The sequence below is a fragment of the Grammomys surdaster genome, unplaced genomic scaffold (assembly GCF_004785775.1).
Source record: "Grammomys surdaster isolate TR1022 unplaced genomic scaffold, NIH_TR_1.0 843, whole genome shotgun sequence".
Classification (NCBI taxonomy): domain Eukaryota; kingdom Metazoa; phylum Chordata; class Mammalia; order Rodentia; family Muridae; genus Grammomys; species Grammomys surdaster.
Window position 1 is genome coordinate 9,103 of NW_021605262.1, and position 19,489 is coordinate 28,591.

Sequence of the window (19,489 nt, forward strand, 5' to 3'; positions counted from 1 at the left end):
CGTGTGGTGCACCCTAGAGTGTATGAAGAGGCTCCGTGTGGTGCACCCTAGAGTGTATGAAGAGGCTCCGTGTGGTGCATCCTAGAGTGTATGAAGAGGCTCCATGTGTGTGCACTCTAGAGTGTATGAAGAGGCTCCGTGTGGTGCACCCTACAGTGTATGAAGAGGCTCTGTGTGGTGCACCCTAGAGTGTATGAAGAGGCTCCATGTGGTGCATCCTAGAGTGTATGAGAGGAGAAAGCCTGTGAGGCACGCGTGTCTTTTCCTTCCTGACTGGATGGGATGTGACCAGTTGCCTCCTCCTTCTGCCACCATGATGTCCCCAGCACTGTGGACTGCACACCGGGACTGTGAGCTAAAATACCATCTCTCTTTAAGTTGCTTTCCCCAGTTTTTGTTCAGCAGCTATACACACAATGGCACAGACTCCTTTTATATACTTTGTTTTCATAACTTGCAAGAGAATTTGGTATTAGAAACCTAACTGGAGTTCTTTAATCTGAGCGGAATCACAGAAGTACAGTCAGGAATTGAGGAAAAACCAAGCCTATCCGTGAGGGGCAGACATGAATGGAGTCCATGAGAAGAACAGGGCGCAGCATTACTGAGACGTACACATGATGACTTTGCCAGGGGAATGCAAGTGCCCCTAAGCTGTAGGACCGTGACACTAAAGCTGACATGATGAAAATGGCAGAGCACAATTTCAAATGTATTTCAAAATATATTTCTAAGTAGCATAAAGCCCTTCTCTTGTAAGGATTACCTCAAAATCAAAATATTTTATCAGAAATATAATTTTGATAATAAACCACAATTAAATAAAGAAATGCAAAAGTATTCTTTGCATGTTTGTATTAATCACTGGTGTGAATATGCTTTGAATATACTTCATTGAAAGATAGTATGTCCACAAGCTCTCCAAGATGTGTCCAGGCACAGATGAGCATCGACTCTCTGTCCTCTTGGGGAAGCTATGTGCAATGGGGTGCCAGGTGGGAGCTGCCTCTTCCCCTCCACGCAGTGAGGTGCTGGATGGGGCCACAGAGGAGGAGTGGGAGACAACCTGTGAGCCTGTCAGGTGAGTGTACCTCTTGTATCTGTAAGCAAGCCGTTCCCCATACAGCCTCTTCCAAAACTCATCTTCTGTAAAACTGTCCTTTGGCACTTCAAGAAAAAACAAACAAAGATAAACCCCAAGTGTCTCCTTTCCAGTCTCATGACCAGATATCCTGCAGATACCGTTTTTCTTGCTTTAGTGTCGCCAGTGTCTTCATTGCTTCGAGTTTGTCAACTCCAGCTTCTTTGCTTATGATCTCTACAAGGGCGTCGTTCACATCCTTGGCCATATTCTTGGCATCTCTAAAGACAAAGTAGCAGACTTTATAAAACAGGAAGTTTCCTTAACCAAACCCTGTTAGCCACACCCCCAGTTCTCTCTGGTCCTGCCATCTTTGTTTTTTCCTCACTTCTCAGAGTGTTTCCCAGATATCCAGCACTTACCACAGGCCAAGCCTTCACCCATGGTGGCTGCTCTAAACAGAGCTGACCATATGGGTCCATGGCTTACAGTCCTCCCTAGGCTGCAGAGTCCTAGCATAGCCTTCAGTTTTCCTGCAGGAGGGAGCTGGGCTCTGGCTCATGTTCAGGTCCCTCCTTCCCTTTCGTGTACCGTAGACCCCCACGCTCTCCTAGTCCTAACCCTTCATGCATACGACGTGGCAGGCCCCTTCACTGAGGACAGAACTTGGCTCATGAAGGCAGAAGAGACATTGCACCTATGTCCCTTGCTAACTCCGTGTTAAGAGTGTCTGAGATCAGGGAGTGGACCTCATGTCTCCTTACATGCCAATATCTGGATGAAGGAACTGTAGGACAGATCTTCAGATGTCTGGAATATAGCCCATCCTGTCACAGTTTACTTTGGGAGGTGTCTAAGGAGCCAGATCTGTCTCCTTCCTCATCTTTTCCTCAACCACCCCAGTATCTATCCACACAGGTCCACCCTCTGCCAGACCTGCAGGTCCTCTCTGCCCTCGTCTCAACAGACTCTTCCGCTGAGTGCCGCACACTTGGCTTTGGACAGGTGCCCTCCTCTGTCATGGTCCTCTGCACCTGCCCGCCCACTCCATTTGTCACTGGTGAGGTGACTCCGAGCCTTTGTCTCTGAACTCACCACAACTGCTCTCTAGGAAAGGTGAGACTCAGTGACTGGAGGGGGTGGGAGTGGGGATTATGGCAGAGGAGAATTTAAGAGTCTGGAGATATCCGTGACGTTTTCAGTCACCAGCTCCTGGCACTTCTGTGTGATTAGCTGCACCTGCTATTTAGAAGCCTGACATGTCAGCCTCAACGTGACCAAAATGCCATCACAAACACGCAGGCCAAGAACGTCCACAGAAGCTAAATGAGAACAGAGACCAACACGGTGTGTGGATCTCGGCAGCACTCTTCATGTGGGAGCCAGGGACCATCAGGGTGTGAGGTCACCTAGACAGCCCAACCCAGCCTCTGGACAGTTGAAGCTATATAAATGTAGCAGGATGGTTTCTGGCTGCTGCTACATTGTTTGCAGTGGAGCAACTGGGGAGGAGCTAATGTGAGAGGAGTGAAGGGGGTGGGGGGAGAAGGGAGGAAGGAGAGAAGGAAGAGGAGGAGCAAGGGAGAGGAGGAGAGAAGATGGCGGCTGATGTCCAAGTGTCTCTAGCAGTCTAAGGTAGCTACTTATCAAAAGGTTAGATACTGGGTAACAACTCTAATCGTGTGGGCATCTTGCTATTTGAGCATCTCCAAATCTATAAATACTGGATAATATTTAAGCATTAGGAGTCTCATTTCTGGATACCGAGGATGGTGGGTATTATCATGGGCTCAGCCAGGAATGTGGACAGCGGACAGCATGGTGGGTTGGCAGAGCCAGCTACCATGATGGCATCTCGTGGGTGCCAGGGCCGGTGTTTCAAGCTAGCGGGAGCTGCGGTCCAGAGCTGGAGCCACGGGAAAATGATGGCTGTTTGGTAACAGCCTGGACAAAGCACTGCTTTTTAAAATATTGACCACAACATACAAAGATAAAGAAAGAAAGGCAGGCAGCATGTGACAAGCATGTGCCAGTCTGTCAGTCTGGTGTGGCCGCAGTCACATCACCCAGGCAGAGTCAGCACTTCATCTTCTGCATCACAGCAACAAGGTCAGAAGGGCTTGGCTGACTGAGTGTGATCAGTGCTCAGGGTGTTTTAGGATAAAAATACAATTTCTCACTTGAAATTTTCCTTACCTAGCTGGAAGTTTGAGAGCTGAGTTTCTACAATTGTAAGTGTCCACAGGGTGCTGCCTTTAAAGCTCCCACAGAAGCACACACGTAAAGCTTAGTAACTGCAGGAGTGACTCCGGCCTTCTGCCTATCTGCCTACCACACTGACCTAGAGAAGACAGATTCTAACCTGATGACACTCCCAGAGTCAAACTCTACTTTCTGCTCTGCTAGCTCAGTGGTGCAAACCACAAATTCTTCAGCACAACAAAATCCATGTTGAGACATCGGTTTAAGTGATGAAGGTTTTAACATTCAGATTTTCAGATGCTAAAAACATGTGCCCAGAGCAAAGCATTCCCCAATGCAAGAGCCAGTGTTCACCACTGCCTTTCTGAAAAGAATCCCTGGCTGTTAACTGGGCCCTGGAATTATTCATTGTGTGCTCACATGTGACGTGTGTGAAAGCAATGTTGTCACATCGATTACCGGCCCCTCAATTCATCTGCTGCAGCAGCAGCTGGGTCTTCCCATCTGGCTACATACCCACACACATAAATGTAGCCATTCTCCTGCAGGAGGATCCTGGCCACCTGCTGGCTGTGACGCTGGAGGTTGTCTTGCACATACTTTGCTGGGGCCCCCTCCTCCTCAGGTGCAGCATCTCTTGAGAAGGAGACCTTCAGGTGAGTCAAGACCCCAGTCTTGAGGAAATGCCTGAGGTCCTCCCTGCAACATAGCACCGCAAGGTCAGTGAGAGGTGGGGTTAGCGATGCCAAGGTCTGCAGTTACAGCTGTCCAATCACAGCAGCGGCACGCTGTACCTGAACAAATAGTCTCTGTCCTTATGTCTGCAGCCGAAAAACAGCCACATTGCTCCAAAATTTCCATCTGGGTGTTGTTCTTGGAGTTTTTCTCTAATGTAAAAAGGAAGTGTTTGAGATAATAAGCACATACATAAATATTTTTCAACAGGAAATATCACCAACAAACAGGTCTGTAAAACCCATCTTTGCACTGTTCCAAGCGAATCATTTAAAATATCAGCATTTGCTATGTTTGGATATTATCTGAGTTTTTATGCTACAGCACTACGGACTAACCCTGGACTCTTGTTTGCACTAAGCTGAATTACAAAGCATCCCTCCAGACTGAAAAATACTGTTTCCTTTCCTCATGCTGACAAATCACTACAGTACCCGATACTAGGTAAAAACTTTCCAAAGTACAAATTTTACAACCAATACTCAATTATTTTAAAAAAAACCTCTGAAGAACAGAATGGTCAGCTGTTCCCACCTGAGGTTACAAGGACTCTGCAGCCACAGTGAATACGCACCTGTGCTGGAGGAAGCCAACAAAGGGGGCTACGCCAGTCCCAGGACCCACCATTATGATGGGGGCTGACGGGTCATCTGGTAAGTGGAAAGAATTTGTTGTCCGAGGGGAGATAGGTATCTGGAATATTGAGACAGATTCAGTGAGTTTAAAAGGCAAGCACGTGAGAGTCCATAACCAGGCCGATCCTGTGAAGATGTCCGAGTGTTAACCCACCCCAGAGAAGCATCATGAAGTTAAACAGCAGCCCAGCCCCTTGCTAAAGCCATGAGCATGTTTGATACTACAGAGGAAGGAAAAGGTTGCTCTGCAAATACTTTCTTTTTTACCCATATCACAGGTGTTTTTCCTGAGCCTAGTTTTGTTTTTAACCTGTGAACTGAAAGATAAAGCAGGCTCAGTGGAAGTGCAAGCAACTCTTTAGGATGGCTGCTGGGAGAGTCACTTTGCTTTGAGTCTGTAGCCTCTTGGTATGTCCCCATGCCCCAGCAGATGATGCCACACTCTCAAGCATACAGACAGCACTAAGTAGGTAAGGTAAAATCACTGAACAAAGGAACAAATAAATAAGGACCCGAAGAGGGATGGAGATGCAGCTGGGGCGTGCTGGGGGGTTAGGGAGGTGATCAGGGTACACAGTACACAATGTAGGGAATATTTTAAAGCATTTTAAAAACTGTTTTAAATGACAGACATAGTTGGGACACAGCAATGGAAGGCACCATGGCTGTACTGCTACCCTGTCATCCTGGGTCATCAGTGCCCCACAGAAAAGGCATTGTTTTCTACAGACAGGATGAGCAAGAACAGCTGGCAAACACATCTGCACGTTTAAGGTGCGAGTACAATGTTCTAGTTGCAGGAGAGCCTAACTGTAGCAAGGCTGAAATCACACTGGTTCAGTACCTCAGGAGCCAGAGTGTCACAGCTGTCTGCATTTGAAACGTCTGTGTTTGGCTGAAGAAAAGGAGCAACCAATGTGGCTAGCCAGCCCGTGCACACTCCCTTCCGCGGTGAGGCTGCCGTGCGGTTGGATGGAAACTCGACGATGTTAAACACGAAGTGAAGCTTGTCTGGATGGCGTAAGCTGGAGCTGCAAAGACACGGGCAAGTTCTGACGGATCCATCAGGGGTGAAGGATGCTCGCTCATCATAAAGCGGGGCTCAGGGGCCTCACCTGGCCACGGCTCTAGACAAGAGCCATCTCAACCCCACTGAGGTACCTCAGGAGTTTCCAGTTTTGTTTCCGTAAGGTTTGTAGAAAGTGAGACGCCCCAAGGCTCTTCCTTCATGACTCCCCACTCAGTATTTACCTGACTGATTTTATTACCACGCAAATGAGGGGCTAATACACTGGCTATTATTTATTAAGAGGACAAATCTGAAAGTAAGTGAAGAAAACACAAAGTTCAGAATCACCAGGAGACACCTTCTGAAACCTCTACCCATGCTGTATGACATGCAAACAATGTGAGAAATGCAGGGAGCTCACTCCCACAGGCTCATGCTGCACTGTCACTGAAGGCACAGACCGGCTGGAGTGCCCAGGGACCATGAGACTGGAGCCCACTGCCTTAAACGGGAACACCAGATGGTCCATCCACCCTAACTGTGACTCCCACAACACAGAAGTCCTGGGGCTCTTCAGATCGCACTGAACTCTACAGAGCAGGGGAGGTCACAGCAACTGGCCTGGTCACTAGAGAGCTGGACATTCAGGTTTCCCTGATTTTGGAGCTGAATATTATGCTAGTAAGTATTCATACCTTGCACACGAGTATGGTCGAGGCTGGAGTTTAGGAAGGTGCTCTAAAAATAAAACAAGCAATTAGCTCAGGCCTACTGAAACAGGAACAAAAGAAAATCCAGGCCTACATTTAACCTTCTTGTTTAGAATATTCAAAAGAACACGCTCTCATTTATAATATTTTACAGTACACAATGCAGTGATACGCTGCTCAACTCTAAAGCTGATCTAAAGGATCCCTTCCTCCATGCTGGTCTCAGGGTGAGCTTAGTAAGGGCAGAGCATGAACAGCCTTCGGGCAGCAGACTCACTGCTTTCATGGTCTAAGGACCATCTAGGGAGACGCATCCCAGATGTGTCTAAGGACCATCTAGGGAGACGCATCCCAGAGCTTTCAGATGTGAAATAAAGTCAAGGTCTCAAAAATACCAAAGACAGATATTTTAGGAAATACTAGGGGTAACATGTACTTTTCCTTCTTGTGTTTATATACTTAACAGAATCTTAAGTGCACGGTGAGCCTGTCTCAAAGCAACTTCCACAGCATCCCAGTGGCTTAATGATACACAGCGACTTGTGTAAAAGCAACAGTAAACCGTCCCTATTTGAAATACCTGCTTACAAATTTTGGAATTTTTGTGAATAATTTGTTTTATTTTTAATTTATTTGGGTAAAATGTTGAAAAGTTCCTTCTAAACTTGGTCTTAATAAAGCAGGAAAGCAAAGATCAGTACAGGGTTTATCTTAAGTTTTAGATGTATTATTTTTTGTTAAAGAAATGAAAATTTTCAATTTTGTAGGTCCCATTGACTCCCTCTAGCTCCTAATCTGTATCCTGGCCAGGCACAAGCCTCTACACCTCCATTATACCACTAAGCCAGAAAGCACCAGCAAAGCTGGCTTAGACAAAATGGGGGAAGACTAGCCTCGTGTGATGATTTTTTAAAAACCATTTTAGGAGGAGGACAAAGAAAAAGAACATGAAGATATCATGGTAAGAGAAAGCAAGACCTGACTAGCTATTCCCTGCACAGGCCTTGAAAGGGCTCCCGATGGCTTACCTAGAGGACTATGTATGTTTTCATGGTGTAAACATGAGTGGTAACATCTGGCTCTGCCCCACTACAGAAAAGCTAATGCAGGGAAGTAGGAAAGGCTGCAGGATCCCACAGGCTCATGGCCGTCACTCCTGGGGGCAGCTCCAGCCCCTGTGAGTTGGCTGGCTCCCCATGCCCCAGGTGTGTCAGCCTGGATCACAAAGGCCTCCGCTGTTCTGGAACACCGTGCTTCTGCATGCATGCGATGAAAGTGACCCCGCATTTTCCCAGAGCGCATGCTTCATGCAGTCACACCACATGCTGACCGGCTTTCACGAGGATCATTCTTTCCCTCTCAATATTCACTGCTAGGGAAACTCAGCTAAAAGCCCTCAATGAAAAAAACAAACTAGAAAAGATGCTAAATTCTAAGTAAAAAACCAAACACAATTGGATGAGTTAATAGAGAAAGTGACAGTGACACTAAGAGAAGGAAAAACTAACAAAGAAGAAAAGGATCAGGATGTATGGAAGAGGGACATGTCCACACTGTATCTGCACAAGACTCATAGAACAGCCAGCCAGCCTTCTTCACCTCACAGAGGCTCACTGACAGAGACCGGCTGCGGAAGGGAGGGAGGGCGACTCACCCAGCAGGAGGCTGAGTGGAGGCTGGCAGGATGGGAAGGTGAGCAGGAGGTCCAGCAGGCAGACGCTGGCATCCCGGATGAAGTGGTTGTAATCAGCTGCTCCCTGCTTACTGCACAGCTCCTGCAGTCTCCGCTTCTCAGGGGCACTGCTGGTGTGGTCTGCAAGCGCCCGCAAAAACGCCTGCAGAGAGAGGCCAGCTGTGGTTACAGTTAGCTCCCTGAGTTCTAGGCCAGCCACAGTTACAGGGTGAGAGCTTGTCTCAAATAAACAAATAAATAAATGAATGAAACAAACAAGCAAATAAATAAAAGATCAAAGGAATGAGAAAGAACATCCTCAAATAGCAGAAAATATTGCAAGGTTTTAAAGTATAAATCATTTAAAATATCAGTTCTACTCTAAAGACTTTATTTTACACAAACGTTTAAAACATGTGTGCAAAGACCATCACAGTACAGAAATTTCTGCTTTGACATTATTTTTCTCCATAGAAAATCTAGAAACAGCCCAGATATATATTCATGATCAAGCCAACAACCTATGGTGCAGCCATTAAAAATACCCTTGGTCTTTGCACAGGAGAACACGCAGACTTGCTGTGGAAGAGGGATTAGATTCCAGACTTGAACTCTGAGGGTGTGGTTAAAAAACTTTTACGTCCCATGTCACGTCCATGTAGATATTCTTATACAGCATAGTTTGCACAGTAAAAATATATTTACATATGCATTGTAAAATTTAAAAAACTGGTAAAATTAAAACAATGCTGAATTAATTAAAATGAAGAAGTTCTCATTAAAATGAACTCTGTTTGCTTCCCAAGACCAGCAGTGCGGCAGGCACCTCCACAGAGCCGTGTGGAAGCTCGTCTTTAATGACCACAGTCTCTCTGCTCAGACAAGTCTAGTAAAACAGTTTAGAAAATGTGTAGACAACGTTTAGTTTATCGAATGTTTTAAGTGCAGTTCCTGGTGTGACAGTGACCTCTAGTGGCTCAGTCTATTTCAAAATTCCTGTAAACAGCCATGAAGGCTGGCAGCCCTTCCACTTCCCCAAGGTCGCATCCAGGAGCAGTAAACCGGCAGCACTGCACAGATCTGTAGTAAGACACTGGGTGGAAGACTCGGGCTGGGGCTGCAGTGTTAACGTCAGACGAAAAGGCGACTGAAGGAGACCCGTTTTCACGGCCTTAGAAAGACATCTGAACAGGGTCCTCGACAGAGCCCTGTCCACCTTCAAGTTCCTCAGAGAGGACGAGAAGACATACCTTTTTAGGAACTGCTCGTATTTCAAGACACCAGGTGAGGATGAACTGGAGAGAACTCCCCTCAGGTACATGCTGGGGCAGGGCAGCTCCTTGCAGGTGAGGCAGGAAGTGTCAGGCCAGAGAAAAGACACAACCACAAACACATTTTTAGAACACGCTCTGCATTCACTAAATACAGCTAGCTGCAACACTTTGCACTGCAATCCTACCAAGTGTGTGACTTGTGGCAATGTCCAAGCAGTGACTGGCCGAAATAAATATATGCCAGAGAAAAAGGAGATGCCTACTTCATAAAACGAGAAGTGATAAATTCAAAATGTACCAAATAAAATAAATGAAAATTATCTAAAATTAAATAACAAAATGGCAAAAGACGACCATGTTCCAGTAAAATTAGAAATAAGTTCAGGGGTTGGAGAGATGGGTCAGTTACTGAGCATGCTAGCTGTTCTTCTAGAGGAGCCCAGTTCCCAAGACCCACAAGCCTTTAACTCTAGCTCCAGGGGAAGCCAATATCCTTTCCTGTTCTCAACCAGGTGCGCACACTCACACACACACACACACACACATACACACAACACAGACACACACACACATCACAGACACTAACACACACACACCAGACACACAGACACACACACATCACACACAGATATATACTATACACATACACACACATCCCACAGACACACATATATGTCAGACACACACACACACACACACCCCCCAGACAAAATAAAAACAACTCTTTTTGAAAAAATGGGAACTTTAGGACTGAATAAGTTGAAGATTCTATGTAAGTAATATTAATAGTTTAAATAACAAAGTTTATTTTATATACAGAAAAATTATTTTTATATAATAAAATGTCAGTATGAAAAATAAACATAATAGAAATTTTACATAAAGACTCAGGCTCCTCTGGTGCCAACAGTGCTCAAGACAAGTAAAGTCCATCACACTAGGCGCTGTAAGAAAGAACAGTGACAAGAGCCCATCAGCACCAGGGCTTGCTTGTGGTCTTGTGTGTGTGTGTGCGCGCGTGCACATGTGTGTACGCACAAGCATGGAATGTGGCTGAGCTGCGGCATCTGTGCAGCCAGCACACAGGATGCTGGGTGTGTCCACCATCCATCCTACCTTTCTTCTTAGTGTCCGTCTTAAGTCTCAAGATGACACGGTGGGCTCGCTTATCAGCCAGCTGCAGCCTGTGAAGCAGGCTTTCGACATCAGAATCACTGTTTGGACAGATCACATTGAAGGAATCTCCAGGTTGATGGGAAAACTCTATTTTCTAGAGAAGAATGGAGGTGAAACAGAAAAGAAGAATCCTATGCATTAAAACAGTTTAAGGTATGGAGCAACAAAAGCTGTTTTCATTACGGCTAGCTTAGAACAGGAGCTCACAGAGCAATTCTAACCAAGAGAGACCCCAAGGAGTAAATCCAATTAATCAAACAAAGACTTTCATCGTAGTTACTCCAGAAAGGACCTGTGTGTGTGTGAGTGTGTATGAGTGGTGAGTGTGTGTGTGTGTTGTGTGTTGTGTGAGTGTGTGTGTGGTGTGTGGTGTGTGTATGTGTGTGTTGTGTAGTGTGTGAGTGTGTGTGTGTGGTGTGTGTATGTGTGTATGAGCGTGCCCTGGGTGTTATGGTGCTCACCTTTGATTTTATCATTTGGGAGCCAGATTCTGGCAGATGTCTTGAATTCTGAGACCAGCCTGGTTTACAGAGTGAGACATAATCTTTAAAAACCCAAACAAAATAAACATGGCAAGAACAGATAAGGCTCTGGCCAGTGAGTTTGCAGATTGAAGTTCAGATTTTCAGAACCCATATAAATGCTAGTTGGGTGTGTGCCCATTTGTAAATCCAGCCTTGGAAGGTGGACACATGGAAAGCCCATCTGACGGCAAGCTGTTTGTGGGGACCAGCCATACTGGAGAGCTCTGAGTCTGACAGAGAGGCTGCCTCAATGAAGGAGATGGAAGAGTATTCCAGGAAGCTTCCTACCATAACTGTCCGGCACACACACACACACATATACACACATATACACACACCACACTTGCACATTTAAAAGATATGTGGACTCTGTCACTAATAGACACAAAACCACTAGGTTAAGATGCCTGTTGTCTTTTTTTTTCTATCAGAAAGCTCTACTGAATTCTCACAGTCAACCTGAGATGCTCTGATTTCATTTATTGGGATATTCTTCAAGACAAATGGCTGAAGGATCCCTCACAGAGTCAGTAGATGCAGGTGGGCTCATGGATGGTGTTCAAATGACCTCGTAGAGGTAGAGTCCCTGACCCCATAGGCAAATGTTCTCTACTGTCACTTTTCTGAAGAGATTCCAAAATCTTTTCAGATTCTCCAAAGAATCAGAACATCTGCTCAGAGAAGTTAGCACTTTCCTGACTGTCTAGCCTCAATGAATGCTGTCTGGACTGCATTAGTCTCATGGCAATGACCACGGCAACAGTGCTATGTTCTGCACTGTCCGTGCCAGTCACGCCTCGCCTCTGCTCTAAAGTGGAAAGGAGGAGGAAACAACAGCTAGGCGTCTTGCAGGAGACGCCTCCTCCTCTTGGGTGTAGTACCCAAGCACTTAAAGGGCAGCACCCTGCAGAGAATGAACTCAGCATCAACTTACTGAAATGTCCAATTCCAACAGCAGAGCGGTCTTGACGGCATCATTTGTAGTCAGCTGAACAGCTTTCGAAATTGGAACTTGAAAAATTGGATCCGTTGACGACGGCACAGATGCTTGGTTTCCCTCCTCGAGAAACAAATGGGATAGAATACAATGAGATGCAATGTCCAGGCTGGGAAGATGGGTTGGTCAGTAAAGTGCAAACACAAAGACCAGTGTTCAATCCCCATAATCACATGAAAAAGCTGCTGAGACAGATGGAGCCCTAGGGCTTACAGCCATCCAGCTAAGGCTACTGGCAAGCAGGCCTGATGTAGGAAGGGTATTCTTGCTTTTGGGTACTTCAGAGGCATTCGTAACTGTCAGCCCCAGGACCGACAGCACAGGACTTAGGAAACAGCATAGAAACCTAATTTCTTGTGATAGCTTCTAATTCCTCTTCTAACTTGATTTTATTGCATTTAAAAATAGAAATAATTGTAACAAATGATAGCCAACCAACTGCACAACTGGGAAGGCTGGGGGCAAGTCAGAGCTGGATGCTGGGGGCCCAGTCAGGGAGACTCTGGAATGTGACTTTCAGAATATCTACGATCAGCACTGGCTCAGCCCTCAGCTCCATCTGCAGGAAGCACTCAGCATTCCAAGGTCACAGCCTGCCTCAGCCACCTCCCCTTGGAGAGTAGCCTAAATCTAATGACTATAAACCCAGGCCCCATGTCCCATCTCCAGACTAATGATTAAGAACCAGTCGTCAGTTTTACAAAATCCCAAGAGATGCTGAAGCCCTTGCTGAGAATGTAGCACGCTCAGCTTCTCACTGTGTCTAATCCTGCTTCCATCCCTCCAGCCCAGACACAACTGCCAAGACAAACATCTCACAGTCTGACGTTGGGATCAGTGACACCCAGTGCTAGAGTAGTCTAATCAGACTGCTAAAACAGGAGTCTGGATCTGGGCGTGCGCCTGGGTGGTGAGGCCTCCCACACTGTCACAGAAGGAAGGTGGAGCTTCGGCGTTAAGGGCGGTGTCAGTGGAGGGTGGGGGAGTCTGACATCAAAGTCTGGGAGAGCCTGGCTGAGAGGGATGCCGAAGCTCTGCACCTCAGGGCTGGATGAACTCAGCGCCTTAGAGATGCCGTGAGCAAGCAGACCACTCAGCAACTCAAAGTGAAGACAGAGCGAGAGTGGCACCATGAAAGGCTTTGTCAGAGACAGAAACAGACGACTACAACGTCAAGCCATCTGAGACAGAGATGGGCATAGCTTCTTTGGAAGGCTGGAGAGTAAGTGCTCTCTCCTTTGCAGACCTGAGGTGAGAGCAGCCACAGACACTGCACAGTACAACAGGCACAGCTGCTGCATGAACAGGAGGCACAGCAGAGGGGACGCTACGCTTGGTTCAGGAGATGCGGACCTCTGATGTGAAAAACAAACAGAACACAAGGCAAACACACAGTTCAGCAGCATATGGAGCACAGAGCACACAGCAGATCTCTCACCTGGCCAAGACACTCCTGAAGATGGACCTCCAAATACTCTGGGGGCGCAGCAGGAATACTTAGAGACGTCTGTGAGAGTGGGGGGACCGAGTGGACAAGCGAGGAGTCACAGTCTTCGATCCGACTTGGCTGACTCCTGTTTGTGTCATTTTGTTCCCGAAGCTCAGAGTCCCTTTTCCCCACGTCCTCTAATCTCAGAAGTTCAACTTGTGACTGGATGTGTGACAACTCTGGCTTCATGGCAGTGCTCAAGGGGACATCTGATGCCCGTGGGAGTGCGCTATTCATGTCTTCTTGACCTCCGAGTGACGTAAAGTGCTTTGTGAGAGCAGCCCAGAGTCCATCAATCCACGGCTCGACCACAAGCTCTAAACTGGCATGGATGAAAAGCAAGAACAATTAAATGCCTGGGCCGTCCGTTTGCGTGTAACAATGAGACAGCAGTAGTTGGTGCATTCAGCAGAGGACTATATGCAACCATTAGGAGCACAAAAGAGACTATTAAAACCACCACTAATACATTTTCAAAGGCACAGGACTGTGTTGACACACTCTGTACAATCTGAGCATGCGTGCAGAGCAAATGAGCTAATATGCGGAGCTGTTTTGCCTGGTAACAGGAATATAATTACTCTCAGTTGGTCATCTGAGCTTTAGGGAGCTGGCAGTTTACAGATGGGTTCAATCCTAATGTCATTAGCAGAGCTCAGTCAGACTCGTGTTTTAAATATCATTCCATCAGCTGAAGGCACCACTTACTTTGTCTACTGAATGTATTGATCTTTCGTCTACAGGCATCATCAAGAAATCATCCTTCATTCAAAGTAAATGTCTGATTAAATACAAACTTCCCTTTCTACCAATCTATGAATATGTCTTTTACATTTTAAAATCAATTTCTTAAAAGGAAAGCTGACTTGATCACACATTCATTCCTAACTTGCAGAAGTTCAGCTAGGACTAACAAAGTCTAAGACAGCCGCAATATTCCTGAGATGTGGCAACAGTGGTGGCTAAGGAGAGGGCTAGGGCAAGACTGTGTCGGAACGCTGAAGAAAAAAAAAGATCACTTTTCACCTCAACTGAAAGGCGCGTCAAATCTGAATCACTAAGGTACGACGTGACCATCAGGAGGCTCATCTCTGCCTTGTCTTCCTAGGACTCCGACTGTAAATTCACGGACTCTGCACTGCATTTATCCTGGGGAGTCTTCATGAATGCAAGTTCAATGCTAAGTTACATGTAAAGCACGATTCCTGTACTTGACAAAGAGTAAGACGATGCTACCAGTAATGCTGAAGGGAGCTCACATCCACTCAGTACCCACTGTGAAGAAGCACAGTATCAAAGGCCGAGAGCATCGGTCTGTCTGACCACGCCCTGTCATTATCTACCACAGGCACAGAAACATGAGTGACCAGAGCTTTGGTCATCAAGAAGGGATGGAAGATGTCAACCCAGGCGTGTGAGTGCAAATGCATTTTCTGCTTCAGCCTGGAGGGACAGCACACAGCAATGTCTTCCACAGACACATAAAGCAGTTAGGCTCAATGGTGAGGACGCACAAACTACTGAGACACCCTCAGGAATTTTAACACTTGATCGAGTAAGTGACCCAGGATCCTTTGGAGATGTCTATGTGTGGTATTATAGGAGACAGCCTAAAGGACAGATACAAGCATTATCCTACAATTAAACCTAGCTCACAGTGAAAGCTCAAGATGAAGCTGCAGAATGAGCAGCTAACATGTGGAAACTGTCTTCAGCTGAAGGAAATCACGGAAGGCATGGGCGCCAGGCAGGATGAGAGCAAACACGAGAGGCCACCACCAGAGAGAAGCAGGACATTACTGATGTCATTACTTCCACAAACAGGTTATTTACTAAGCACAGTGACTAGAAACTCACTCAGTTTTTTACCTGGTCAAAACAAAACCACAACAAACTATTATGTGGCTACAGCAATGACAGTCAAAGGCTGGGCAGCAAACTGTGACGGGACAATGCTGACGACTGGAAAGAAACACATTGGGAGGCCAGGGAAGGCTGTGCACAGGCTTAAATACCGAGCTGCAAACAGGAACATGGGAAAAAGGCTAACAGTGCAGCCATTGCGATGGAAAGAGACAGCCAAGCCATGCCACGGTCAGTGATGCCCAGCCTGCAGGGCTCGTCCCACCAGAGGAGATGCAACCAGCGCCCCCGTGTGCAGGGCAGAGAGAAGACATATAGGTGATACCAATGTGGCCAGAGAAAATGCTCACTCTTATAAATACGTCTGTCTATACTGGGAGGCACGTAAGCTGTGCGGGGCACTTCTCTTTTTCCATTAACAGGTACTGAGGGTATAGGGGGACATGGGAGATGGATGTCACAGGCCAACCAGGGTCTACTCATCCGACCTTCCTGGGACCCAGAGCTAAAATGACGTCATTATAAGACTCTCGATGACTGTCGGTGCTAAACCAAAGCAAATGTCTTTCATAAGCTTACAACTTCCATCACTGTGTAGAGCTTACTGAAAAACAGAAGTGCATTGCCCTTACCCTACACAGTCATCAGCATGGCCGGTGTCGTAGAAATGCTGGGCTCCAAGCTCCTGAAGTCGTTTGTCAATTACTTTCCCTCCATTGCAGAAGTATGTGTATTCTGAGTCACCCAAACCTAGAGAACCCAAATACATACTCAGGGAGTATGAAGGCTCAACAATATGACGGACAGCGATACAAAATGTCTTAATACTTCCCCACACTCTTACGTATCCATCATGTATAACGTATAGATCCACGTTTCCTTATTTTTTCCAGTAATCGTAAGTATGAAATGCTTTTCTACTGCATATCATACAAATACAGGCTACTGGCCAAAGAAATATACATATTTAACATTTCTGTTTCCGTGAGTTATTATAACAATACAGGAATCTGAAGAAACAGGTACAGCTGGCTTTCAAACCCAGCGTCTGTACTGTACACTTTCCCAACTCTGAACACAACTGCCAAGCACACTCTATGCGTGTAAGGAAGGTTTCTCTGGAACATAGCCACATCTGCTTGCTTACACGCCATGGTGGTTCTGAAGCCACAATACCACCCGACAGCTATAACAGTGACCATGTAACCTACACATACCGATCTTCCCTCAAGAGCACTTGCCACTTCTGATTTGCATACCCTGGCACACCTGTGTGACAAGCAGAGGCTGTGTACACCTCTGTCATGTCAACTTAAAGAACTGCTCCAGTCTCGGATACTGAGAAAGCTAATGCTTTACATCTGCTTGAAAATTCAACACTGAAAACTTAAGTCTCTCAGTTTAGTTGTCCCCATGGCTTGACAACAGAGTGAGTGTGTGATGGGAACGTACACGGCCCACCACTGACGAGAACGGCTGGGTCAGGCTTCAACCTGATCTCTATAGACAAGGTCCTGAGTTTGATCCTCAAGACATACCCAGAACAGAGGGAAGAGAGGATCAGAGCATTGCTTTGGGGTACAAACTGGAGAATGATTGACATTTCTATATTTTATATAGATATAATATTTATGTAGAAATAAAGAGACCCATGTAATTTTATTTCAAGATTTTGAAAGATACATTCATATGTCAAAGTAGTAACTGCATATAGTAAAAGTGAAATAGTTACCCAATAATCCATACCGCAGGTGAGCAAAGAAGTCTGTGGGCAGTGTCTTGTCGTGTATTTCTTTAACAAACTTGCGGGCTGTGTCAGGTGGGTCTCCGGTACCCGTGGTGGATACAACCATCACCAGAGGGCCAGTTTCTGTTTTTAGGTCATACTACAAAACAAGGATGCAGTACTGCAGATTTGTGAGTTAGCACACTGGCAAGATCAAGACAAAAGAACCGGAGGCCATGAGCCCACTTTCCTGTCTTGCATGCTTCCTTCTAATTTTTCTTCTGGCTGAGTTATCGTAACACACACACTAGTGAGCAGTCTGTGACTAGGTCCCTCAATCACACTGTCAAGTAACTCAAAGGAACACTGCCTTTTTAGTTCACTTTTGCTGATGGCACCAGGAGGCTAGGAGAGTTTAACACTTTTCCCTCCACATGGTACACTAAGAAAAGCCCCGTCTCCCCCCAGGCTGTTATCGAATTCTGTACTTCAGGAAGACATGAGAAGTAAACAGGCCCATTAAATTGTCAGGGGGACATTTTATCTTGAGCAGCAGGCAGTAAAATTATATATATATATCACACTAAACACACACACACAAAACACACACACGAAAGTAAAAAGAGCAAAGTGTTTTTACAGCATCAAGGTGAGGCAGAAACAAAGATAACAAAGATGACCGACACTGAGTACCTAGAATTAAAACATCAGAACACTGCCAGGCATGACTGTGTATGCTTTTAATCCCATTACTTAGAAGGCAGAGGCCGTGGCTCTCTAGAGTTCATGGTCAGCCTGGTCTACAAAGAGCACAGTTCTGCAACAATAAACAAGCATACTTTAAAAACAAAAAATGAAGGAACACAGGAGCAACAGGAGATATCCCAGTGAAGACAGGCTGAAATGCAAGTGAGGTCGTGAGGTTTTTAACCTAATTCAAATGTATACTGTTGTGTTAATCTCAGCTAGTTGGCGGGAGGATCCCAAGTTCAAGTTTTGCCAGAGCTACAATGTAAGTTCAAGGCTAGCTTGGGCAAGCCCCCTGTAAACACGGCGCCCCCCCCCCCAAAAAAAAGGGTATATAGCCTCATTCCACAACAAAGTACAGGAAAATGGACAGGAATAGCAGCCCTTACCTTTTCTGACTCACTGATACAGTGAAGATCTGCAGAAAACCCGTGTGACACAGCCTGCTCACTTATTTCTTCCGCTATAGCCTTTGCCTGTCCTCGCTGTGTAGCATACAGTAACAAAAACCTTCTCATCACCTCAGGTCATCAGCTGTAACTCTAACCGTGAGACTAAAAACCACAAAGGGAAGAAAGGTATACTGTGTAATGAAGTGGCATGACGTCCAAACATAATTTGAAACACCGTTCTCTAAACTTGTTTCTTAGCTCTAATTTTAAATGAACCACAGTACGAGAGAATTAAGACAGGGGATCTACAGAAGTGAGACCCTTGATTGCATGAAGTCCACTCCAGATTTCTAGCTACCTTTGGGTATTGCAAGTGTCTGTCATTCGGAAGTGCATACCTGCAGGAGTGATCTGCCTTTCTGTACTCAGAATTAGGATCATAAGCCTGAATGGCGAAGGGACTAAACAAAGCTCAAACATAGTGTCAATTACAATGGCTACTGTTTCTGCCATTAAAAAAACAAACAACAATAACAACAACAACAACAACAACAAAACCTGTACAGTATTCCCGTAAAACTGGGGAATTCGTGTTTCCTGCTAGATTCGAATCAAAGTACTGGTCCTCATCAAAGTTCGCATAGTTGCATAAATCAGTAGTCAGTGTACATGGACTTTACACAGAGACGGTATTTCTAATCCATGCCTTACCCTGGAGATAACCAAGAGAAAAATAAAGGGCTCCGGTATTCCACACTGTGCCATTCTATCCAGTGGCTGACGCTGAATGGTAGCCAGTCTGTATAAAATTATCTTTTCGTGAGTGAACCAACTACAGTTCTTAAGCCCTTGTTGCTTATCTGCTGGGGAGCTAGGTCATAAAAACTGAAAAGGTTCGTTAGGAAGCATCGCTACAGAGTTGACAGGACCAGTGGGCGACTCGCAACGCGACACGTGCGGGCTCACGAGGCTTTGGGAAAAGGTGGCGGAGAAGACTACTCCTCACCGCACCCCGTGAACCCCACATCGGTCCGGGAGACTCAGAGAGGGCATCCCACTGCGCAGGCGTAAGTCCCGGCTCCCCACGACTTGCTTCGCTCCCGCCATTCCCGGCCGTGTACCTCCAGGCGCGAATTCCTGCGCGCGACCCCTTTTTCCTCTGACAGGCACCGTCCGGGAACACCGCGCACGCGCGCGCCGCACATCACGCATGCTCCGCACGACCACCAATACAAATGCGGGCAGACCCGGGCCAAT

At 46.2% G+C, this 19,489-nt stretch overlaps 1 protein-coding gene across 2 annotated transcripts; it reads right to left on the reverse strand.

The window, feature by feature from the left end:
* Positions 1 to 465: 465 nt before the first annotated feature.
* On the reverse strand, positions 466 to 19,417 carry Mtrr (5-methyltetrahydrofolate-homocysteine methyltransferase reductase). Of its 2 annotated transcripts, none has more exons than XM_028782731.1 (15): positions 19,354 to 19,417; positions 18,230 to 18,394; positions 17,100 to 17,253; positions 16,000 to 16,117; positions 13,454 to 13,826; positions 11,953 to 12,078; positions 10,435 to 10,588; positions 9,295 to 9,383; positions 8,027 to 8,207; positions 6,358 to 6,400; positions 5,498 to 5,684; positions 4,593 to 4,711; positions 4,078 to 4,170; positions 3,800 to 3,982; positions 466 to 1,362 (listed from the first exon to the last, which is right to left on the reverse strand). In XM_028782731.1, exons 2-15 carry the CDS (start codon positions 18,356 to 18,358, stop codon positions 1,218 to 1,220), a joined length of 2,094 nt encoding a protein of 697 aa, XP_028638564.1. In that variant the 5' UTR covers positions 18,359 to 18,394; positions 19,354 to 19,417; the 3' UTR covers positions 466 to 1,217. The 2 variants fall into 2 exon arrangements, with proteins under 2 accessions (XP_028638564.1, XP_028638565.1); XM_028782732.1 differs by lacking the exon at positions 19,354 to 19,417 and adding an exon at positions 18,944 to 19,246.
* Between the last annotated feature and the right edge of the window lie 72 nt (positions 19,418 to 19,489).